Source organism: Podarcis erhardii (assembly GCF_964252035.2).
Source record: "Podarcis erhardii genome assembly, chromosome: 17".
Classification (NCBI taxonomy): Eukaryota; Metazoa; Chordata; class Lepidosauria; order Squamata; family Lacertidae; genus Podarcis; species Podarcis erhardii.
The window spans coordinates 17,736,302-17,762,367 of NC_138515.1; the positions used below are offsets into that span (position 1 = coordinate 17,736,302).

Sequence of the window (26,066 nt, forward strand, 5' to 3'; positions counted from 1 at the left end):
TCCACTGTGTCTTTATCTCTGTGGGGGATGGGTTTTGGGGCTCGAAGCACAAGCAGCTCCCTCTGTTTTCCTTCCAAATAAATGGTGGGAAAGTTAAAAATCAAAAGCTATGTCTGGCAACTTATCTCTTCTTAGGATAGAGCTAAAAATTTGCAGTTTGTTTCCTTCTTTCTCTGGTATATGTGATGTAAATCTTGTGCACATTGCAGGCAACTGGATACCAGAAAATATGGGTGCCTACTTCTTTGCACAATAGCAACACAAAAAGAAGGCAATTTTCAGTGCAGAATCGACAAGAAATGATTCCTTGATTTTCCCCCTGTCCACAACTTTTTTTGCTACAAGTCCTCTCCCACAACTCCTTTCATACCTGTCAGGTTTTTATGTGTTTGCATAAGTAAACGTGGCTCGGAAACTCTGGGGTGGAGAAACAGCATAAAATGGTGGATTGGAAAGGTTTAAATGCCCTTTTCCTGACCGCTTCCGCTGCTTCCCTTTGCAATGCAAAGAGCAGGAGGTTAAGGGTTACACTCCATGGGATATGTACCTTGTCTTTCAAGCACCTAATTAAATTTGCCCCGTCTTTACATTAATGGGACACAAAGGTGCTTAACTCTGGCTGGAATGCGATCATGTTTTGTAGATCGTATTCAAAAGGAAGAGCAGGGAAGGAAGTGAGGAGTGCAGAGAAAGTGGGTGGCCCAGGCTGGCCTTCTCACAATCCCCTGCTGTCACCACTGTGAGAAGGAAGAAGCCTGCATTAAAAAAACCACAGGTTTCCTTCCCTGGACTGAATAAGGGGAGGGAGAAGTCTTTTTCCCCTTCGCATCCCCCCAAAGCGATGTCAATGGAGGGGGACACACAAAGCATTGATGGCATTCCAGGTGAAGGAAGCCTGCCTTTCAGAATAGAGACTGGCTTCTCACAGCATCAGGGGAGTGGGTGGAAAAAGATCTGCCCTTCATTCTGCTTTCCCTAGCAGTGACAGCATTGAGTGGGACTGGGGAGGGGGCTAGTTGGTGAACTGGGAAGTGCAGAAGGTTTTGAGGGGTGAGCTACAAGTGAAGAAGGAGTGAGTTTTGGGCAAAGCATAAAGGGAAGGGATTGGCGGGTAGGCAGGTTTGTGAGCAACAGGAGCAGAAGCAGCAGCTCGTGTGTGTGTGTGTGTGTGTGTGTGTGTGTGTGTGTGTGTTAAAGGACCCCCGTTCAGTTAAGTCCAGTCAAAGGCGACTATGGGGTTGCAGCGCTTATCTTGTTTTCAGGCTGAGGGAGCCGGCATTTGTCCACGGACAGCTTTTCGGGTCATGTGGCCAGCAAGACTACACCTCTTCTGGTGCAACGGAACACCATGACAGAAACCAGAGTGCACGGAAACACCGTTTACCCTCCTGCTGCAGTGGTACCTATTTATCTACTTGCACTGCTGTGCTTTCGAACTGCTAGGTTGGCAGGAGGTGGAACAGAGGAACAGGAGCCCACCCCATCGCAGGGATTCAAACTGTCAACCTTCTGATCAGCAAGCCCAAGAGGCTCAGTATTATACACAAACACAAAGCAACATATATAACTAATGTATAAAGGTAAACTGCAAAGGGACCCCTGACCATTAGGTCCAGTCGCGGACGACTCTGGGGTTGCAGCGCTCAACTCGTTTTATTGGCCTAGGGAGCCAGTCATGCTTCCAGGTCATGTGGCCAGCATACTAAGCTGCTTCTGGCAAACCAGAGAAGTGCATGGAAATGCCATTTACCTTCCCTCTGGAGTGGTACCTATTTATCTACTTGTACTTTGTGCTTTGTGCTTTCGAACTGCTAGGTTGGCAGGGCTAACCAATGTATAGTATGCACTTAAAACACATTTCCATTCCACCTTTCTTCATAAAAAATAATAATACCACAATTTAACATCTGACTTAACACCTAAGTTACCAGCACTTAACACTAAATCATAATGCACCAACAGATTAAAAATATTATAAAAACAACCATCCAGAAACAAAAAGCTTCCCCCCCCCTTTTTAAAGGAAAGCATATACTATCTTTCAGAAGGCTCCTAAAGGAGTGAAGGGTGAGACTGCCTCCTTCAGAAGGGAGTTTCAAAGCATAGGCAGAGTCACGAATAAAGCATTCTTCCTGATCTCAGTCAAGGAAGGCAAAAGGATACAACCAGCAGGGCCTATGAATGTTATCTCAGCTGCTGGGCAGACTTGAACAGGAGATACCCCAATCTTAAACCAGTGAGGGCTTCTGCCTTGTGTAGAACACATCACCTGTATATGTATACAGTGGTACCTCATTAGGCCCCATTAGCTAAAGTGGTGCTTCAGGTTAAGAACAGTTTCAGGTTAAGAACGGATCTCCGGAATGAATTAAGTACTTAACCTGAGGTACCACTGTATGTTTATGTCTGTATGAGACAAGCATACAGATGACTGGAGGCAACGGGAAGGATTCTGCAAATTCAACTTCCATAATGCACTTTGAATACTCAGGGTATATAAAATGTAACATTAGCATGGGAGGATGATTCCTTTCCTCACAGACCGTTTAATGATATTTCTGCCAGCAAGAAATTTCAGAGGAACGTTTTCCAGTGGGAAATACTTAATTGGAAACTAACCAACCAGACCTACTTATTATCCTTAAGTCGGCAGTTTCACAAACTACTCCAAAGAAGCAAATGTGTTAAGAGAAACAAAAGCCTCTTGTCAAAACCCACAGTGCTTAATAGCTGATTGCCAAATTTTATTTTGTTTTGAGCAATAAGGAACAGAATGCTGAAAACAACGATTTGCAAAGCAAGGAAATCTGAAAGTACTTTATTACAAAATTGCTTGTTTAAAAAAGTAAATCTGCTAGCGATTCTCAGGAAAATATTTTTTCTGTGTTCAAATGCTTAACAAAGGAAAAAGAAACAAACTGTTGAAACAGTTGTTCTTTTGTTCATTTCCAAGAGCTACTGGGAAGGTTTAAACTTTGTATCACTTTTTTATAAAAACAAAAAAACCTGTGATCTTTGCAAAGTTTTATCTGACTTGTGACAATTTTTTCTCCAGTTCTATCATCATGATCATTTTACAATTGGCAAAACTTTAGGATATATATTTTTAATGTATTGTCCTTTAAGAACAATTTCCACATTTTAAAAAAGTGACTCTCCTAAAATGCCTAATTGAAAAAAGATTGGGCTATATCCCAGTTCATTATTTATTGGCTGAAGTGTTAAAATGTCCTTGGCTTCACCTTATGCACAAACATCCCAGCTGGTCATTTAACTATCTGGAAGAGCTCCAACATTCACCACTGTCATTAATTTACAAATGTGTGTTTTCAGTGTTTGCTTTCTAAATTTCATTCACTCTAAACCTAACTTCAGACTATTCTGTACACATGATTGAAAACGGAAAACCACGAGGAACAGCCACCAGAATCTGCAGCTTAGTACACTCATTGATAAATTAACTTGAATCAAAGTGTGACAGTAAGAGCACACTATATACCATCCTTCTTTCTTGACGAAGATGTTCAAATAACAATTATCCATGCTGAACCCAAGAGACAAGTAAGTAGTATCAATGCTTGCTAACGATACCTCCATTGTAATGTAATATTTTAGCACTCAGGTTGTTTACTTCTTAAAGTGATTCCCCTGGGTGCTTACAAAGCCCCTCAAAATTAAAGATTCCCTCAAAATTAGCTCAAAGAAGTTACCAGTGGGAAATGCTGCAAGTTCAAGTGATGTCACCAGAATACAGACAAACCTGCCTCAACTAGTTCACGCAAGAGGGGTTTTCCCTCCTTGTTCAATGTGGAAAGCCAGAAGACAGCTGGGACAAAGAACACGTGTAAACAAGGCAAACCTAATGATTTCCTAATTAAGAAGAAGATATTATCTTCTCATTAATTGGCAAGCTAATTGACCAAAACTCTACAGTACCACAATATGAGTCCTGGACTTAGAACCTAGGTGCCTGCAGTACACCAAAGTCTCCACACTCTAAAGCCCAGCCTCAAAGTTGACAGTTCTGCTTGATTTCTTCAAACACTGTACTCCACGACAGCTGTTGGACATAATACATTACAACAGCTGCTGTGACAGACACAAAGGACCTGGAATTTTAATTGGCCTCAACATTGCATTGTTTGTCTTTTCAGAGCTTGAAAAGAAAATATCCAAGGAACTGGGGGAAAAAATACCTAGTAAGACTAAGTGATGTTTGCCTTCTGGCAAGCAAGGTTAGGTTTTGTTTTGGCTACACAATTTTGCTCGCATTGTCTCTTTGAAATGACTGATCACAAGCAAACAGAGAGCAGTAGGAACCCTCCAATGCTCAAGAAAAGGGGTATTAACGGCAGGAAAAAATAGTAGGGAAGTCAGTAAATAATCCCTTTCAAACACTGGCTGAGAGCCAAGGTGGATCCCACAGTGTCTCAAGTCTGAGTCAAAAGCAAGATTATTCACAAGCCCCCAAAATGTGCCGACCATAAACAGAACTCTTCATTACGGCCAATATTTTATTTGCAAGGGTGAAAAAAAGTAGACGGGGGACAGCTTACTTTCAGCATCAGCACAGAGCAGGAAGCAGAGGAGCAGTACTACTGGCCTGGCTACATGCATCCTCCGACAGCTTGGCACCAGCATACTTTGGCGGCTTCGATCACTGGCTTAGAAGCCACTGCGAGTCTCTCCAATCTGAAATTCCAGATGAAGAATTTTCAAAGCCTGAGAGGAACAAGAAAGAGAGAGAGAGAAATATTTAGAATGTTTTTGCTCCTTCCTTCCCAAATACATAAACAATGCACACTTTTAATGAGCAAGATAAAAGCATTGGATTCCAGTCTTGAAGGCTGGGATTAGCCTGGTAAAATAACCCGAGAGCAGCACATTTTAACAGCCACTATGTTCTTTTCCAAGGCACCTTGTAACCCAGGTTGTGATCAACAGTTCCTATGTGCTGCAGAGAGTCTCCTTTCCTTAGCACCACATCACGAAAATGAGCTGTCATTCCTAATGATGTCCTACTTTAATACTTCAGCTGGAATAAGCCATACAGATACTCTAAAGAAGGGTTTAGAAGGATTCAACCTCCAGGACAAAAGCCTGCTAACAAACAACATATTGGAAGCTGATTTCCTTGCATCAGGTAAGAATGACAGAGCTAAATCTGCTTCTGTTCCTAATGCGCTATATGCAAGGCTAGGATATTGGTATTTGTGGATTAATCCAACCAAGTCTTATCTGGTGTGGCATCTTGAAAAATCTGTCCACACAGAACTGTTATTGTTTCCTCTCTGATTTATCACTAAACGCAAATTATATAATTCATGGATAAATTATGAATAAAGATTACATATTCCTGTTCAGTCGGTTTAATTTTGTATCTTGTATAAGAACTAATGAATAATACAGCATGAACATCTGCCTTTAAGAAGAAATCAATTTGACTCTACTTTATTCACTCCAACCAAGCTATGTCAGAAACATAACACACACAAAACGCATCGCCTCCAACAGGAAATTCTAGAGATATCCAAAAATAGATCTATGCCACTAACATAACTCTACAATTTAATTGTGGTTTTCTAAGCAGAGGTAAGATATATGCTTTGGCAGGTCTGAAACAAGCACAATAGAAAAAAAATACTATTTATATCATAATGCAAGAATTGCTTGCAAGAAGGAAAGATTAAGATGAAAAAGGGGAGAGAAAATAATACTAATTATTATTCTACTGAAAAGGATTGCTACAGATCCGTGGGTGGTATGAAGAGCCTGTTTTAGATCACAGAATAATATTAAAAATCTACTTGAGATAAGAAAAAGAGAAGCAGACACTAGAACTCAGCTTTAATAAAGCTCATGGAAAACCAACTCTTGATTTGATTGCTGCTATCACAAAACACAAACCTAGCACAAAACACAAAACCCTCAGAAACCCTCAACGTTCTGAAAGCACCAGCTCTCTGCTTTCACCGCTACCCTCTTTGTGCCAGCATTTCAAATGACAGCAAAGTCCATGAGACATCAGTCCTGTCGGACTCAATTTGTGTCTGTGCAAGCGTGTCAGAGCCAACTGCTGCAATAATGACTCCCATACTATCACAGAAGATGGGAAAGTGTATCAAATGCATTTTCAAAGACGAGATGATTTTGGCTTTTGCATCTACCCATCTGAAGGAGTAATGACAAAGGATCGAACTATTTCCAGATACTGATGGCCTTGTGGAGGGCAGGCGGGAGGGTGAGGTGGATCTGAACATTGGCAGCGCACAAGTTTTCTAACAGTGCCTTTAGAGAAGGCACATATAAATTAATGAGCAAATAAATGGTTCAGGGGAGTAATGAAGAAGAAAATTGTGAGCTGCATCAAAGACCTTTTCAACTAAGTTATTACTTTAATGTAGCGCTGGGGGAGGGGGGGAGATTTTTCTCCTGCGGTTCAAATGTGCAATGAAGCTTTTGGTAGCAACTGAACAGACCATAATACAACTTTTAAAAAGGGGTGTATTCTATACAGCCATCTGGCAGTTTTCACCCTCTTGCTTCCCAACTATTTATTTATTTATCTTGGTCTTAAAGATTTTCTAGAGATAACCTTGCCTTCTCATATTTTGAAATGCCAATTAGTGAGACCATTTTGCCCCTCCCTATTCAGGAGTTATGGTCACATCCTTTTTTCTTTTCTTTTTTTGAAGTTCCTATCAGGTTTTTCTGGGAGGATAAAATGAGGAAGGATACATATCCCTTCCTAGCTCACGTAAGACATATTTGCTTATGTGTTGCTTGATTGGGTCAGAAACAGGGCCGGATTTAGGTTTGATGAGGTCTTGAGCTACTGAAGGTAATGGGGCCCTTTATACGTCCAGCTGTCCTTTGTCAACAACAAATTGTCACTTTTTTGTTGTTGAATATATGCTATATGGTAATTTATGGACCTAATAGGTATCTAAAGCCATTTGCACATGCAGAATATAGGCACCCTATATATAGAAATGAGCAAACCAGTGATATTTTAGGGAGCAGGCTAGCAGGCCTTACTTACATCATTACTTACATCATAGGAGCAAGCCTACACAACACAAAACCCTGTTGCTGTATGTAGGTTTTATTTTATTTGCTTTTTATCTTATATTTTGGAAATATGCATCCAGGTATTTTTTCTCTTTAATTTTTTTGGGGCCCCCAAGAGTGTGGGGCCCTAAGCTATAGCTTGCTTAACTAATATGTAATTCTGGCACTGGTCAGAAAGCACATTCTTCATCATGGCTGACAATCCTGGCAGTCAGTCAAGCAAATTACATACCCCTTTGGAATCTTAAGACAATGCAATGGATTACTTGCTCTGCCCAAGGTATGATAGAGAACAGCAACAACTGACAAAAGATGGACATAATACAGTACAAGGACAGGAAGAAACATCATGGACAGAAAAATAGCCACACACAAGAAGAACAAAGAGAGAGTCTGAAGGATTTGCCTGTAGTAGGACTTTAAATTATTTGAGGTGTTAATGTGAATGGAAGTTGTTAAAATTGCAGCTGCAATATAAGGGTTTGTTATTCTGGCTGGTATGTACCGGTAATTGGAATTTGTAAGTTTTTTGAATGCAGAGTTAAAGTAAATTATCAAATCATCAGTTCTAGCGCGTAGGGGATCAACAAAAGAATACAATTTGGCATCTGAACAATTGGCATTATTAGTTGTATTATAATTTGGTATTAACAATGAGGCATTTATTGGGTTACTGTAACTGAAAACTAATAAAAATGATTACACACAGGAATCTTGAGACAATACTATGGGCCTTCAGGGTGATGGCCACTTCCTTTCTTCCTGCAATATACTTAAGAGATGATTCTGAAATTCTATTAAGCCAAATTAGTTCACTGATTTTGGAGTCTGTTAACAAATCTTGTTTTAATAAATAAACAAATAATAAATATTTTTATTATTCTAAATTCTGCTCACAACACAGTGCATGTGGTTTGTTGCGGCTTTTAGTTCCTTCAGTTGATTTGCTTTGTTTTGCCCCACATAAGCGATAGCAAACCTCAGCCCCAGGGGGCAGATTCTGTCCTCCAGTCCTCCCTGTCTGGCCCTCATAACTCTCTCCAGGCCACTCCCATTCCACAGACCATTTCACCAGGCTACCCCCTTTCCAGGCCTGCTTGGCAACTTCCTTAAGTATTTTCTTAAAAAACGAACAAATTTTATTGGTTTTTTTTATTGAATACAAATACAATAACCATTAAACATCTGATCGACACGCTCCAAACAAGACTCCAAAAGAAGTATCATTTTTTTCTTCAAGGCGCGCACATTTTTTTCCAGAACTGAAGAACCCCGGGACCAGATGGTTTTAGCAGGGAATTCTGTAAAACCTTTAGAGAGGAAGTCACACCTTGTTTGGTGAAGGTGCACAATGCTTTTCTGGGAGGTGTAAAAATCCTTAGTTATGGAGGGAATTGCAGTTGGTGGGAACTGTATGGGCACTACCAGTCCTACCCCCAGTCGGCCACTGTAGATAAAAGAGCTAACCATTTTTTTCATGCTACTATGTTAGTTTAGTGGCAATGGTGCAATGTATTAGCAAGTCCTCCCTTCCTTGCTCATCCAAACTCCCACAACAATGACAAATATCTTCAGTATTGTGGATGAGAGTCCAACGGTGTTTTCTGGGTGAGCCATCTCATCGAGAAAGGGCACCCTATTTCAAAAGGCTACTCTTTGTAAGAAATTGGGGCCTGTGAAATACAACTGGTTGTTCATAAACGGCTTAGCATCTGTTCCTTCGATCAGGCAAACATTTTGAAGGAGTGGTCTCCCAGCCCTACAAGTTGCTACTTGAAGAATCCATGGGCTCTTCAGAGACCCTGTGGGTCAGAGGCGTAGTGTTGAGCAGCACATGTTTCTGGGGAGCATGGCTCCCTCCGCCCTCCCCAAACCAGTCCTGTACTGCTTTGCAAGCACTCAGGGAGGGTGATTTGAGGGATGCGGTGGCCAGGCACTCTTTGATCCCAATCTCACCTTTGCTGGTGAGGCTGGTATCGAGAGGTGCAAGGCTACCGCATCCCACACCGGCCTAAATGAGGAGACTTTACCCTCTGGGGAGGGTGGCGCAAGGAGAGTGCAACAACCATGCCTCTCGGGCTCCATCAAATATGAGAAATTATCCAAGTTAAACTGGAATTCAGGACAGAACACAAGACAGAGTTAACCCATGGAACAGGAAAGAAAGGGGGATACAGAACACTCATGCTTGAAAATGTATAATTACATGTCAAGGACAAAGTGAAATCTCATTTGAGATGCATCCACACACACACCCTCTTGTGTTACGTAAGGTTTCTGATTTCAATGTGTTGCTCCAAAAACACTTCTTGCGCCTCTCAATATTTTCAGAAAGATTGTGAATGGGAATCTATGTCACAAAATGTCACGCGGAAAAGAAGGTGATGCATTTTGTAGCTATAAACACCCTGCTCTGTTCACCTCTCCATGCAGACGTAAGTGATTAACAATAGCAAAGTCTTTGGCACTGTGCCCCCAGCGGCTCTCATTATCGTTCACATCACACAACCCGGAGCCCTTTCCTGATCCTTTCCTTTGCACACTTTCGGAGTGCCATGACGTTAACTAACCAGAAAACATACTAATATGTTCCCCTGCGACCCTTGCCCTTTTAGGGAGGGGGGAGAACTCTGTAGCTTCTTGTATGACTGCGATAGGCTTTTAGTATTTCAGGCTGTGAAAACACACACATCTGGAATAGGAAAGTGCCATTTTAAAATACTGTTAGTGAAGCCATGCGGATGACAGGGCTGGTAACACTGGGCAGGAACAAGGCAGGATATAGGCAAATGCTGTCAAGCAGCTCCACAAAAGCTCTGCTTTAGTCCTGACCTACATCATACTTTAACCTCGGCCCTCAACCTCACTCATTGATGGACAAACAATCGTGCCAAATACTGAATAGGGTAGCAGGAATTCTTCTTCCACTACACTTGCTTTTAAATTAAATCTCTAACTCTAAAAACCCTTTTCAATACCAAGCAACATCCTCGTGTCCATTGTGTATGCTACTGAGTCACATCTAGCTCCAAACATCCAACAGCAAAAAGCTAATCCAAACTGGCATATTTCAAAAAGAAAAAATAAGAAAGCAAGAAGATTAAGTTCAATACTAAGGAAACGGGAATTGTATACAATTTAGGAAAGAAGTGTCATTTGGGATTTGTGAAGGAAACATGCACAAAAAGTAAAATTATATTGCCCTATATTGCAAACTCCTCTTTCTAGAGATAACTTTGCAGGAGTTGGGGCACTGTTTGCATCTTACTTCATGCACTGAGGCTCCGAAGGCAGTGAAATGTTTCAATATTGCCATTACTGATGCTCTTTTCATGAAGAATGGCAAAACACAATACTCCATAAATATTTTATTCATGGGAATGCCCTTTGCTAAGAACACTGGTATGTAGAAATTTTTGCATGCAGGGATTTTATATATGCACACAGGCCAATCCATGACAATATCTGCACAATACAAGGGTGGGGGGATTAAGAAAGAGAATGAAGGCTACTGAAACAGACACAGCAAGAGATTTTTTAAAAATAATGCTGAAACAGTATGTTGTACAGCATAGGTCTGTATAGTTAAAGCTATGGTTTTCCCAGTAGTGACGTATGGAAGTAAGAGCTGGACCATAAAGAAGGCTGATTTTTGTATGACATCTGCTTAAAGACAGCTGTATATTATGATATTCTAATAGTGATACTGATCTCACATCAATATTTTTATTCTATAATGACCACTCCCCACTTAAAACAGGGGGCGCCTTTTGCGTGGACGTGTGCAGCCCTGGATCTGGAGTGGCCCCATCAGCATAGGCTTTGCCTTCCCTCAGGTGGGATACCTGGAGGCCCCCACCTACCCCAGTGAGTTGTCCAATCCCACCTGGGGGAAGAGTTGCCAGGGAAACCAGGCCAGGTAAGGGGAGGGATTACCTGCCCACACAATAGAGGGTGGATCTTAATTGGTAATCCTCACTTGGCTCCAGAGTTTCTCCCACCCTACCCACCCTCAGTTAATGTCTTCTTTTGCAGGTTAACTTTTCTTCATAGGTTTTGCAGGTTAACCTGTCTCCACAGGTATGCGGGCGCTGCTACGATAAGGTCGCTGTTAAAGGGCCGGAAAGGAATTTCCCTGCATTGGCAGGTTTCGCCTTTCCCGTAGCAAAACGTCACAACTTTGGCGGTATCAGGCCTTGGGCGGAATCCTTTAGTCCATCTTCCTCTTTGCGGCGGCGATACCAGGGTTCCCCGTTAAAGGGGTTTTTGAAGGGAGGCTTTGGCCGTACGCCGAAAGGTCGTCATTGCTCTCCCCTGCGGCGGCGTAACGGGGGCGGCTATCTCCGCTTGAACATATGTTCTCCAGAGCCGGCCCATCCCCCCCACACACACTGGATAACCCTGATGCTCCCTAGGTCCCCGGCTGGGGACTAGGGAGGGAGAACGCCCAATGCCTGAGGCAAGGTCTACCCACATTTGAAATTTAATAAAGTTGTGGCCTATTTAATCCCATAGCACGTTGTCTAGAGTCGTTATTCCACATGACGGGGGGGACCACTCGGGATCTGGGGACTCCGCCTGTCCACGCAAAAGAAGTAGCCAACTGAAATATATATCTGCCTATCAGTTATTCAAAGCTTGCATTTGTCCAACATCTGCCTTTAAAAAGTGAGGGCTCAATCTTGCAATGAACATTTTTTATTGAACATCCACATGCACATTGCAAAGTTAAGACACTAACAGGACAACCTTATACCTATCTACCCAGAAGTCAGTCTCACTGAAGCTTACTGCCAGGTAAGTGGAGATAGGATTACAATGGGATTTCTGAGAATACCTATAGGATTAATTGACTAAGAATTTGTTTATGATTCCTGTATAAACCTTAAAATCAGACATGAAATTTCCTGTTTCAGAAAAAGGTAACCAGAATGTATTGCTTGCTATTGTATCACCCAGTCAAGAGTATATACTAGCATGTCAACTAAGCAACCAACCTAGAAATCTGAATCTGAGAAATAAACTGTACAAATGCAAAAGTTCTGCCTCCATCCAGAAATAGAGCATATTTTCTTTAACTTACTGAATGGAGATAAATGAATGTGAGAGGGAGCTCATGGCAATGGAGACAGTCAAAAACTGCATTGTACATACAAGCCATACTAGACCATCATCTTGACGTAGAGTAGACCTTCCGGGTTTGACCCTGCTCAAGTGTCAGTGACCCTCCCCCAAGAATATACGCCCAATGCCTCAGTCAAAGTCTACCTACATCTGGAATCCATGAAGAAGGAGGAGGAGGAGGAGGAGGAGGAGGAGGAGGAGGAGGAGTTTGGATTTGATATCCCACTTTATCACTCCCCTTCAGGAGTCTCAAAGCGGATAACATTCTCCTTTCCCTTCCTCCACCACAACAAACACTCTGTGTGGTGAGCAGGGCTGAGAGACTTCAGAGAAGGGTGACTTGCCCAAGGTCACCCAGCAGCTGCATGTGGAGGAGCGGAGACACGAACCCGGTTCACCAGATTAAGAGTCTACCACTCTTAACCAACACACAACACTGGCTCTTCAGTTGTGGCAAATTTCAGAATCCCAGAACATTGTCCTGTGCAGTTTTTATACTCATATTAGGCTAGGCCTTTGCTCCCTGGGAGCAGGGTTCACTGGGATTGGGTTCTCAACTGAAGGAACCATTTCAAACAGAATGATGCATTGCTGACTATTTAAGGTGAAACTACAAAACATAGTGTATATTAAGAAAACGTACTCTTTGTGTCTCTCATAACAAATACAGTCATACCTTGGTTTTCGAACAGCTTAGTTCTCAAACATTTTGGCTCCTGAACGCCGCAAACCCAGAAGTGAGTGTTCCAGTTTGCGAACTATTTTTGGAAGCCGAACATCTGACACGGCTTCCGTAGCTTCGGTTTCCGAACATTTTGGAAGTCGAATAGACTTCCGGAACGGATTCTGTTCGACTTCCAATGTACGACTGTATAGCAAAGTTATGAACTCATGTCAAACAATCGCCCTTAGCAAAATAATGAAAGGATTTGTGCAGTCTCATGGAAACCTACTACATGGCCTTGTTTAATTGTTCATTACAATAGTCGCTCAGTGTTAAGAATGTCTTAGCCAGAAATATGTGTACTTTTGAGAATAAATAAAATGTCCAGAACAAAGGAGGCAGGAGGGGAAGTCTCCTGCCATCTACAAATGGCCCCGCTAAAACAGAAGTGCCAGAGTTGGGGGTTGCTCAGTTAGCAACTCTTACATTATATTAAGGAACTTTGGCTGTATTTGAACAGTATTTCTATTGTATGGATGAAGCAGTTCAAGGTAGCTAAGAAGAAGCATCAATAATATGTTGAGCTCATGCATGCAATTCCACATCTACTTCTGGGGCTGTTTTGTAAACAGATTTCATGCTCAACTGCTGACCAGGGAGGAACATCAATAACTGCCGAGCCCCTGTCATAGAGGCAGAGAAAATTTGTACAGTCCAGTGGTCACAAATGACTTGGCCCACCCCTAATTCAGGAACACCACCGGGCGAAAGGAATAGAAAGGCAATCAGGACAGAAAATGATAGAACACATTAGTTGAGCAAGGAATTATTTTCTACTACAAGAAGAATATAGGATTTTGAATTGTTTCTTCACTGATACATTTCAAAGGCTTAAAATAAAATAAAATAGACATGATAACTAATACACTCCTAGAATGTCTACAACTGCCTGAAGTCTGTATTCGACAGGTTTCTTTAGCAAACCAGCACTATCAGTTTGTTAAAAAATAAATAAATTCCCAGTTCAAATTTTCTAGTTACATCTTGTCTACATAAAATGCTTACTGTATCCATCAATCAGTTACTTCCTAAATGACCAGAGGCATAGTTCAGGTAGTAGTGTGCAAAGTTAGAAAATATCATTAACAAAGCATGTAAGATATTTGTGGCCACATTATTTTCTGCTTTCTATGACTAAGGAATTACATACTAGAGGCATATCAATGTACCTTTAAATTATGCAGAACAATAGAGAAATCCCACGGTTCTCCGTGTTTGCAGTGTTAACTAATTAATTCCATCAACAAATTGACTGCTAGAGTGCTCTCCCAATTAAAATTGTTCTCTGTTACCAGCATGGGACACTACACTAGAGTGTCTCGGCTGCAGAGGCAAAAAGAAAATGGAAAATGGCAGACTACAGACATCCTGCAGACTACAGAAAAGGAATGTCCACTTCACTCATCTCTTTGCGTGGCAAGGTCCCGCCCCCCCCCCGAGGTTGAATAAAGACACTTGACACCAGTATTTTAGGTTAATAGGTTTAAAAAGGCCACAACTTTATTGGTTACAGATTGTGAGTGGTATTGGCTTAGGCATTGGACCTAACCGACTATATTTGACTCCTGCCCGTCTGCAGGGAGTCCGGGAAGTGTTAACCACCAGTAGGGGGAGTCCTGCTGATGCACATAAACTAGGAGCTCCCCTGGGGGTTACCGATAGGGGTCGTGCCTTAGACCATAGCCTCATCAGGCTTCGGACAGGGCCATGCCCCTGGACTCCTTTAACAGAATACTCTTCAATGTTTTGGGCAGGTGATGGCGCTACTTCCCCTCATCTCTTCTCCATAAATATCCCAATGCCTAAACGCCTAACCTTACCAAGTTGTAATGATTTGCTATGAGGTACACGAAAACCAAGTGGCTGGTACCAATTTGCCAAGTAGAAAAAGTCCCATCAGGCCCCTCAACGGCAACCAACCGAAGTCCATAGCAAGGTCAAGAGATGAAAAACCTAAAGGGCGGAAGGGTGGGAAAACCGGAGCAGCTGGAAGCGTGAAAAGGGGAGAGCTCCCTGTCGCATCCTGCTTAAATCAAGCAGGCCACACCCCCAAAACAATCGGATTGATCACCTGGGCAGTGACGCGGCCGGGAATCCCCCCAATCGTGTGTGGCTGACCACACACCCCGCGCACGTGGAGGGGTCGTGAGAGCCCACAACCCCACCTCCTCCTTAAGGCAGAAGTGGCTTTAGCTTACTATCTAGAACCAGAAAATTCAAAGGTGATAAGTCATTCTGTTTCTGTGTATTTACAAGAGATGGCACACAAAGGGGGAAAGAGGTAGCAGCCCTGCTTTGATGAAAAGACAGAAGATGTAGTATCACATTCACATGTCCACCTCTCCAGCACATGGTGGGACACAAGACGTATGAGCTCATAGTTCTTGTTACATTCACTCAGAAATTTCCCAAGTTTTACTCCAGAAAGCCAGAACTCATGTTCCCCAGGCAATCTGAGGTTGTAAAACCATGCCACCATTCGTGACAGCCATCTCTTTTCCTGAAATGCCTCCTGGCCAATGCCCCACCCATAAAACACATTCCTCCTCCTGTTACTTCCTATTTACTTCCTCTTCACTTGGTACAAAGGAAGGAAGACAGGACTAAGGTTTTCTCCTTAATTCCCTCTCTGTGGCTCTAACATGCTGGGTAGCAGTACACCAAGGTGCAAAAGAAAGGGGAATTTTGGAGTGGTAGCTTCCCCAAAGGCTACTGCAATAACATATATTAATTACTCTTCATCCTTCTGCATGATATGGCTCTTAAAAATTGCTTGCTAAATCAGAAAGTGGGTTCCACCCACCACTTCCTATAGACAAACCTTAGTTTCCAACACCACAAGGCATTATGTTAATGTCATATTCCTCCACAGTGAATTATTTTTTCTCACTTTACCTTTTTATTTTCAGCTTTATGGTTTCTAAGTTACCCGTTCTACTTGTTGCCTAATCAAATGGAAGCATGAGTGACTGAGACTGTGAATTCACAGAATGAACTCAGGACAGTAATCTAGCTTCAACTAGTTTTAGCCTGACTGCACTTTTATTATAAAGTTTCCTGATGGCAATATAGCCATATTAGATTTAAAGATGGAGAGCTAGAGTGGTTATTTTTCAAAAGCAATTGGCAGCATAAAATGATTTGATACAAATACTTTGTGAAGCAATAGTAGCACAATAAATTCCACACACTAAAATAAGCCAAAGTAGCACAAAATTTCCTGATCTTTTGGAAATTAAATTAATTCATTATTGAAAATGAGAAAATGTTTGTGTGTGTGAAATATAATTACAGTGGTACCTCAGGTTAAGTACTTAATCTGTTCCGGAGGTCTGTTCTTAACCTGAAACTGTTCTTAACCTGAAGCACCACGTTAGCTAATGGGGCCTCCTGATGCCGCCGCTGGAGCACGATTTCTGTTCTTATCCTGAAGCAAAGTTCTTAACCTGAAGCACTATTTCTGGGTTAGCGGAGTCTGTAACCTGAAGTGTATGTAACCTGAAGCGTATGTAACCTGAGGTACTACTGTAGTTTATTAGTTATTTATTAGATTATTAGGTTAGCTCTAACAAGGAATCAAGAGCCAACAAAACCTACAGAATCTTCTGTCTATGAGGTGATGCTTCGCACGCTAGACACAAAAACAAAAAACTATTTGTGACAGAAAATAATACAGTAGTGGAATCTCAGTTGTCGAACGCTTCAGAAGCCAAACAATTAGGAACCCAAATGCTGACAACCCGGAAGTGAATGCTTCCGTTTTCGAACACACCTCAGAAGTTGAATGGCTTCCGAGGTGTGTTTCGCCATTTTTGAAAAGGAATTTGCTAACCAGCAATTGTGCCTCAGTTGTCAAACACTTTAGAAGTCGAATGGTCTTCCTGAACGGATTACGCTCGACAACTGAGGTTCCACTGTATGAGCTTAGATGCAAAATTAGGTGAGAGCAAAAAATGCATATAAAGTGCTGTTAAAATGTGTACAATAATAAAATAAGGTTTTGATCCCACAGAAAACACAAATGTACCATGAATATGAGAATAAAATTAATAAAAGGCAACGGTACGAATCTTATCTATCCAAAATGATGCTGGAGACCAAAGATTTTGACCCCCAAGGGGTCTTCCTCAGAAGTCAAGGAATTTGCAACACACAATTTACAAGTTAGCCACTTGGTTGTTCTTTATAGAGAATAAGATGAGCTGGCCAATCAAATCCATAAGGTTAATATGCAAACGTGTGGAACCTGAAGATATAGAAGATGATACATTTATAATTTTTTTTGCCATTTTTGTTAACCACCCTGTGGCCTTGTAGTAAAATCTCAGCAAGAGCAGCATGTTCACAATAAAAGAAGAGTTGCACCACGGCGCTCCTAGTTATTAAACTTTCATCTGTGTATGCACGCTCATTTGCGAATATACAGCGACTGTTAGGGTATGTTCACATTGCCAATGACTCCATCCCCAGTATTTTACTCGGACTGACGATGGTTTAAGAATAAAGCGCAACAAATAAGTAAGATTTGCGCATCAAGCCCCGAAACCCGCCCCCAAGGAAATAAAGACACAATGGACGCAGAAATTAGTTTAAAGGTTAATGGACAAATTTAGGCCACAACTTTATTGAATACACAAGTGTGACTGGTATTGGCTTAGGCATTGGTATCAAAGATTATAAATGGCTCCTGCCCACCCTACAGAAAGCCTAACAGGGTAAACTTCCGACGGGAGAGCTCCATCAATGGCTATTGACTGGTGCTTACCCCTGGAATTCCCGGGGGTCCTGGCATGGCCTTAGCCCCTTCCTGGGCTTCGGATGAGATCTAGACCCCTGGATTCCTTTAACAGAATACCCTATAAAATGGAGGACCAGGTGATGGCCACACCTCCCCTCCCTATGATGTGCTAAACCAATGCCTAACCACCACACAAGCCTTGTGCTCACCGCCAATACCATCACACCTGTAGCCATTCCTTCAAGCCATCTGTAATCTCTGCTAGCATTTGTCAAGAAACTACAGGATCAATGTGGACTGTGGCTAGGATTGTGTGTATGCAGCTTCCAAAATCAGCATTCCTTAGTCAATGGAACACATTGCTCCAATTTAGAGATAATTAACTAAGTGTCAACAGACTTTTCATGGTTGAGGAATGGTGTTGAAGTGCCCCTTCACCATGCACACGCGCACACACACACAAAAACACCCTCAACTGCCCAGCTCATGCAGTTATGGAAATGAGACATCTGTGCATAAAGGCCTTCACATGGAACCTATCTAGGTATCACACATTGCTTTAAGGTAGTCAGTGGAGAAGCTACCCCACAATTTTTCCACCATACACAGTCTGCTGCCAGCTAGTAATTGCAACAGCCACTGCTTCTTGGTCGTGCGACTCTGTTAAATGGTTCTCCTATTTATCTAAACTTTTGATATTGATCATATTCTAGAAGAAGCTGGGTACAAATAAAACTGTTTACTGGAGAAGAGGCATAGCTGATTTCCAAATCAATCCTGACTGTTTCATTATACACCAACTGCGCTTGCATTGTAAGGTTACAAGGATATGTTGAAGAGTTGCATGAAGCCAACACAGTTGGGACATAAGCTTGCTTTCCATCCATTATTACAATTGATTGTAAAGCTAGAAAAATGGTTCGAGATAAAAGAATAATCTCAGTTACATAATGGCTGATCACTTTGCCCTTATAGCTACCAAGCAAGAACTATTTACTCTACCAATATGATAGTTTTCCCATGCTGGCAGGACTTTACTTCAGTTACACACAACCAGCACCTGACAGATAAACTACAAAGAAACATTGAATTCTTTGCAATTCAATGTTTCAGATATTTATATTCTCTTATAAACAAGTCAACATTCCCCCAGAAGCTTATATTCCTGCATTCCAGGGGGTTGGACTAGATTATCCTCAGGGTCCCTTCCAATGCTACGATTCTGTGATTCTAAATATCTGGTATCTCACATTTATTTATTTTTCATTTACTATCACCTGTCAGTTTAATTTCAGAAAACCAGTTGGGAGGTGGGGAGAGCAATGATGTTTCTTTCAGAGGTTATTTTAATATTTAAAACCCTCTAATAAATTGCCCTTATCTTAAAACAAAACATTTTCTTTTTCCCTCTGTAAGACGATAATGGAGAGTTCTGTACAGAACACTGCAGTGTGTACTTTGAGGGGGTTTCATCTTTCAAAAGAATAAATGCTTGAGCAACTGATGCTAATCCAAGGAAGTTACTGCTGCACATTCTATTATAATGGATAAGTCTCTTGATGTGTGTGCTCTCCCTGGAGTATTGTTCCAGATTGATTACCATCTTTATAATGAAATGCTCAATTACTGCTTTGAAATAGGTAATTATAAAGAGAGTGTGTATTTTCCAGTTGGGGATTTTGTTTTGATCCCCCTCCCTCTTTTAATTATCACTGCATGAAAGGCAAGTGAAGAAGTTTCAACTGCAGCTCAGTTTCTTTCTAAAAAAATGAAAACTATTTGTGGTGCTATTCATAAAATTTATATCGGATGCCCAATTGTGGTTTAAAGTTTTATTTCCCACTATCAAGGATAGAGCAAATGTAGTGTGTCTGTGTGCGCTGCCACAATTTCTTGGGAATATTTGTCCCTGAACAATGGAGTCAATCCTGGTAAACAACTTCATGAAGTGTATAACAGGATACAAATACCGGCTAATTGCAGATGGATTAAGACCAGTAGGACACCTCTGGGCCCCAACACAGCTGTGCAGATCTACTCCATATCTTCTTCATAGTATTAGGCTGCCTATTTTGTTCTGTTGCCTCACTTTCAAGCTTGCCTGGAAAGTATATGCTATGACCTGGGAAACATTAATTGTACAGTCATACCTCGGGTTACAGCCGTTTCAGGTTGCGTTTTTTCGGATTACGGACCAACAAAACCCAGATGTACCAGAATGGGGTTTATTTCTGGGTTTCGGTGGTTGCGCATGCGCAGAAGGCTAAATCGTGCTTTGCGCATGCGCAGAAGCGCCGGATCGCAACCCGCGCAGATGCGGGTTGCGAACACTGTGAGTTGCGAACGTGCATCCCACTGTAACAACGTATGGGTGGAAGTTGGCCAAAGTGGGAGGCGGCCATTCACACATGCTCAGAAACAGCGTTTATTGTTTGATGTTTGATTATGTTTTTATATGTGCTGGAAGCCGCCCAGAGTGGCTGGGGCAACCCAGCAAGATAGACAAGGTATAAATAAAAATTGTTGTTTTTACTGCTTCATACGGGTAGTTTTCATACTGGTAGTGGGACGTGGGTGGCACTGTGGTCTAAACCACTGAGCCTCTTGGGCTTGCTGATCAAAAGGTTGGTGATTTGAATCCCTGTGACGGAGTGAGCTCCCGTTGCTCTGTCCCAGCTCCTGCCAACCTAGCAGTTCGAAAGCACACCACTGCGAGTAGATAAATAGGTACCACTGTGGCAGGAAGGTAAACGGCATTTCCGTGTTCTCTGGTTTCCGTCCCGGTGTTCTATTGTGCCAGAAGAGGTTTAGTCATGCTGGCCACATCACCCGGAAAGGTGTCTGCAGACAAATGCCGGCTCCCTCAGCCTGAAAGTGAGATGAGCACCTTTGACTGGACTTAACAGTCCAAGGGTCCTTTACCTTTACCTAATTTGCAGACTTGGTTCCATGAACCAAAGCAGATTCTGCTAGTAACCCTAGTATTCCAATGTCATATGAACTGTGGAGTTCAGGCCAGTTGTATCCCTTTTAACAATGGCACCAAAATTGTGAAGTTCCCTTCCCAAGGAGGTGTGTCTTGTTTCTTTCCTTTAATTTTTTGGGGGGCCCGCAAGAGAGTGGGGCCCTAAGCTATAGCTTGTTTGGCTTATACGTAAGTCTGGCACTGAACAGAACCAATATTCAGCAGACTATACAGAGACTCTTCCTTTATACATTCCATCCTGCAACCTGAAGACAGCTGCTTTGTCCAAATGCCTTTCAAAACAATTCTTCTATGAATTGACAGGCATTTTTCCTGAGGGTTAACTGGATCTAAGGGGGTGGAGAAAGTGCTTTTAATTTCAAGGGTCAGAAGTTAGGAGGAAAACTATAAATATTTCCATTCCTGAGCAGTCCTCCTGCTGCAGCAGCAGGCCATTAATTTTGAAAGAGGTTTTGCTGCTGAAGGAAGTCTTTCAGTTGCTGATGTGTTGGGTTAGTTTATACTGCTTGCTTTAGATTCCAAGATACGCCATCGGTGGTGAATTATTTATTCTTTCTTTATTAGACAAAGGCTAGCAAAAGCATTTGAACTGCGTGAGAAAATGCAAACGATTTGTCTGATCACCAGTGGCCAGGATTAGTAAATTAATCTGGAATTAATCAGAGTGTCTCAGCACTACCAAACAACCATGGTAAGCGTACTGGCACAAGGGTGTGTGTTAAAAATGGGTTGTGATTTTAATGAGGTGTGGTGTTCACTGGCAGACCAGCAAAATGAGGGTGAGCTATGCTTTGTATCTTTGGGAGATGGAGGGGAAACAAATTCCAGAAACATAATCCTACTTCAAAACTTGAAGGGGGATGTCTCATGCATTCCTTTACTTTACAAAGATTAGATATAGTTCTAATGAATGCTAGAAGGATGCTACCAAATAGAATTGACATATTTATTCACTGGAGGAAACTGCTTCAAAATGCAGTGTATCTTATATTGAAATTTATTTATTTTTTACTTTAATAAGTGAGGAAAAACTTCTTTCTGAATGCTGCTTGAACATAATAAGAGTCAGATTACTCAGACACCATTTACAAACTGCCACAGGAGTTTAGTTATTTCTTCTTCTGATACCATGACTTTTCAAGTTATCTTCAAGTACCTCTACACACACATCTACACTCATAATGATGTTCTGTTATTTGAATTCACCACAAACTACACAACAACAGATCGCTCACGGAAGGATTTTGGGTGGAAATATTTCTACTTCTCCCTCCCAAAACACGACTTTCACTTAAAAAGCAAAACAGATCAATTTTGGGGCACAGCTCAAATCTCTTTCTCCTGCTTCCAAACTCCCGGAACAACTGACATAGTTCAAATGCAGAACATGGACACAAGTGCTGTTTTTGGCAGTTCCCACAACATTGGTGCCAAAGATGTTGTGGACTATGACTCCCCTCATCCCTGTCAATGGGCCATGGTGGCTGGAGATGATGGAGAAAGTTATACAACAATTTATGGGGACCCAAAGCTGGGAAGACTGCAGTAAACCATAGTTTATTGTTGTGTGCATGAGGTCAAGCTGATGGGACTCTTCAAGCGCAGCCACATCAAAAGTGCAACCAGATCAAAAGCATTTTCTTCCATTGTTACCTAACCACAATTTGTTGTTACGTGGTAGCACTTGCTACAGTTTACTGGAAAATCTGACTTCAAATCGTGGTTAATCTGTACACCTTGGCTTTTCAGCAAACGATAGCTAACACTAACCACAGTTCTCAGCTAAGACATAGCAAGCCATAGTTAGTTGAACATGGAGGCAAATACTTTGATTCTCCCTCCTCCTTGCAGTGTAACAGAGGAGAAGATACAAGAGGGCAGTGCATGAGTCCAAAGCTCATGCTAATAATGCTAAACTATGGCTTATTGTTTTATGCAGAGCTGGCCAATATATGAAATTATTCATCTCTTTAGTATGTTGAGTTTCCACTATACATCTAGCTGTATTTCCAAGACCTGGGTCTTTTAAGAAATCTACATTTTATACAGATATTATGTCTTTTGAGAACACGTCCCCAACTAAGGCATATTCTACTCTATTGAATCCAGCTCCCTAAGATGCTAATGACTCCTTTCTGAAACTGTTTCACATCTGGACCTCCCAGAGGCAAGAAGTGAAAGACAAATCAGCCTATGAAAGTGAATGCTGATGTAGACCAGTGAGTAAAATTTATGACATTTACAGTAAACATTAAACTTACAGTATTGAAAAATATATAATTTGAATTGAGGTTCCAAGGGACAAAAGCCCCCCCCCCCAACTCTAATCAGAGAAATTTTTAGATTAATTTTCATAGCATAGAAACAAGACAGAAAACTAACCCCATCGAGCAAAGTGAACAATTCTGTATGGGTGATATAAGTAAAACAAGAGCTACTCCATAGTTGTAATTGAAAACAAAAACTTATTTAGGGTTGTTATATCACACTTTCCCTCCAATGCAAGATCCAAGGTAGCTCACATCTTAAATTAAAACAGATACAGCTAAAAAAAAGCAATAAACTTAAATATTAAAAATCAATTAAATAACCCTATTAAAAAATAACCGAAAACGTATCATTGAAATGATACCAAATTATATCACAGAGCCCCTAAAGACCACCTTGAGGCAAATACTCATCTCTCTTTTGACAAAGCAAACAACCATGATTCTCAAAAGTGTATGGCCAGATACATTGTAGTCTGTTTTGAGTTCAAGAGTAATTCATGTTGCTATGCCTAGCAATTGTTTAATATCATGGAAGCTTTACGCAATTATTACATATTGGCTGTAGATTATCCCTTACTCTGGGAAGAAGAGATACTGGCGTTCTTTCTGAATACATAATAAAATGAGCGAAAGCATTTCTGAATGCTACTACATGACCTCCAAGCTGGTCTACTTATTCCATTTGCCATTGACAGATGAATATTTACCCTAAACACTTAGAACACAATGCAGTTCTTTAATATGCATTGAACCATATGTGCATTCATCCTTGATAACGTGAAGTGCAAACTAGTTTGGAACAGACATTTGAAAAGGATTCTTATAATGTGCCCTGAAAACAGAAAGCCACTACAATGGAAACGAAAATAAAACAGTTTCATATTGACTTGACAACCATTTCTTTAAGGCTTTATCTGCAGTTGCTGGACTATAGTCATGGGATTGTGATTATGCCTTTTCTTCTTCATCTAGGTATGTTCACGCTCTTACAAACTCTGAATCTCAAGGTTATGAGTTCAAGTCCCACAATGGACAAAAGACTCCTGTATTGCAAGGGGCTGGACTAACGACCCTTGTGTTCCCTTTCAGCTCTACAATTCTGTGATTGTGTGACCATTGTTCTACATATGTATCCTTCACTTCCTCCAAGGATAGTGCATGGTTCCTTATCTTCCATTTTATTTGCACAGTTAGGTTAGATGGAGAGAAAGTGGCTGAGCCAAGGTCACCAGCTGAGCTTCATGACTGAATACTTACACAAGATATGCCCTTTGATTTACACATATTCTTTGCAATCAACAATTGCGTGGCAAGACCCCCAAGCCGATCCTCCATTAAAGAAATTCACACAGACATGGATATTTTGTTTAAGGTTTTTGGGCAAAATTTTGGCCAAAACTTTATTGATTACAGGAATGAGAGCAGTATTGGCTTAGGCATTGGCAAGACTATATCTGACTCCTGTCCCCTTTGCAGGAAACCACCCAAAGGGAAATTGCTTCGGGGGAACCTGCCTGCATCTCCCCTGGAGTTCCCAGGGGCCTGGTATGGCCCTCACCCTTCAAGCGGACTTTAGACAGGATCCAAACCCCAGATTCCTTTAATGGAATACCCTTGAAATGGAGTGGCAGGCAATGGCCAACCTCCCCTCCCCCATTCACCATAAGCCAATGCCTAACCGCCAAACCTTACACAGTTGTGACGATTGCTAAGAGGTAGGCAAAAACCAGGTGGCCCGTGCCAATTTGCCAAATGGAAAAAATTCCTACCCGGCCCCCGACTCAAGCTGGGCAACCAACCGAAGTTCAAAGCAAGGCCAAAGGAACTTAAATTAAAGGGAGGGTGGGCGGGTGTTCGGCAGCGCGAAGCAGGAGCCTGGCACACATCGCGCTGCCACTTTTATACATTCCCCCACAATCACCCTTCAAAATGATTGGGCAATAGCCCTGGATGATTGTGGTGCCACCCCAGCATAAGGGTGATAGCTCCACCCACGCCAGGATGGGGGGAAACCTGCCCGCAACCAGGACCATCTATTAAGATGATCCCATTTATTATTGTACTAAGCAACAATGCAATTACCATTTGAATGAAACAAATTCATTTATAAGTCATTGGGCTTGGCTTGCGTTGAGGAAAAAGCATGTCAAGGCAACATTTCTGCCAAAATAAACTGGTAGTACTAACATCTAACTAATGGTTAAAAGAAAGCACCTAAGTACATGTGTTTGCTGAACTTGCCGCAGGATAGGATTTTAACTAAAAGTTGTAACCTGATCTCCTGGATTAGTAGCAGCGTTGGAATTATCTAAATGACCTTTGTGGACTCCAGAAATAAATCCTAATGGCTGGTTAGGCTGGCTACTGCTTCTTTCAGGAAAAAAGAAAAATCAAGACAACAAAATGAAAATCAGAATGAATCAAGAAAGCAAACAATTAAAAGGCAGACAGAAAGGAATGCTTTTGTCTAACTGGCATAACATAAACTGCAAGTTGTGCCCCTCAATAAACCAGAATTTTATCTCAACATTTGAAAATGACAAAAGGTGAATGGTATATGTTCTAACTCATGTTAACATAACAAATCAATATTCCGAAATGTCAGGATATGGGCTATGCTAAACATGGTATAAATGCATTGCGTACTGCTAAAAATGTGAATGGCCTGTTATAGCATCTACCAATGCAACTTGGTCCAAGCTGGTAACTGGATTCTACTGGACAGGAGGGGCTAAACTATGGCTTGATATTCTGATTAAGTCCTTTAGGACCAGTGTTATATTGGTTCTGATGACCTAGCATTCTGCACTGCTTGCGGCTTCTGAAGTGTTGCTAAGGGCAAGGGCATTCTGAGGTGGGGGCGGGAGGGCGGTCCACCCCAGGTGCCATTCCAAAGGGGAGGGTGACAAAATGCTGACCCCCGATCGGTGGCACTCCCCGGGGCATGCCATGCACCCCCAGGATGCATGCCATGCCCCCTGGGATGAACACCGCACCCCCTGGGGCGAGCACCACGTCCCCTGGGACCTGCGCAACGCCCCCGCGGGCGGCACCCAATGCCCCCTGGGATTAGCATCACGCCCCCTGGGATGAGCACCGTTCCTGGTACCGGAGCAGGATGCTTCGCATCTGGCCAAGGGCACAACCCTGTAC

At 41.9% G+C, this 26,066-nt stretch overlaps 1 protein-coding gene across 26 annotated transcripts in view; it reads right to left on the minus strand.

Moving 5' to 3' along the window:
* The window catches only part of PTPRD (protein tyrosine phosphatase receptor type D), a 1,160,352-nt gene that overhangs the window by 304,527 nt on the left and 829,759 nt on the right, over window positions 1-26,066 (minus strand). For all 26 annotated transcript variants that reach the window (XM_081844735.1, XM_081844724.1, XM_081844745.1 and 23 more), the window contains one exon: window positions 4,557-4,722. In XM_081844735.1, coding sequence (XP_081700861.1) covers window positions 4,557-4,641 — 85 coding nt within the window. In that variant the 5' untranslated portion in view covers window positions 4,642-4,722. The remainder of the gene's footprint in view (window positions 1-4,556; window positions 4,723-26,066) is intronic.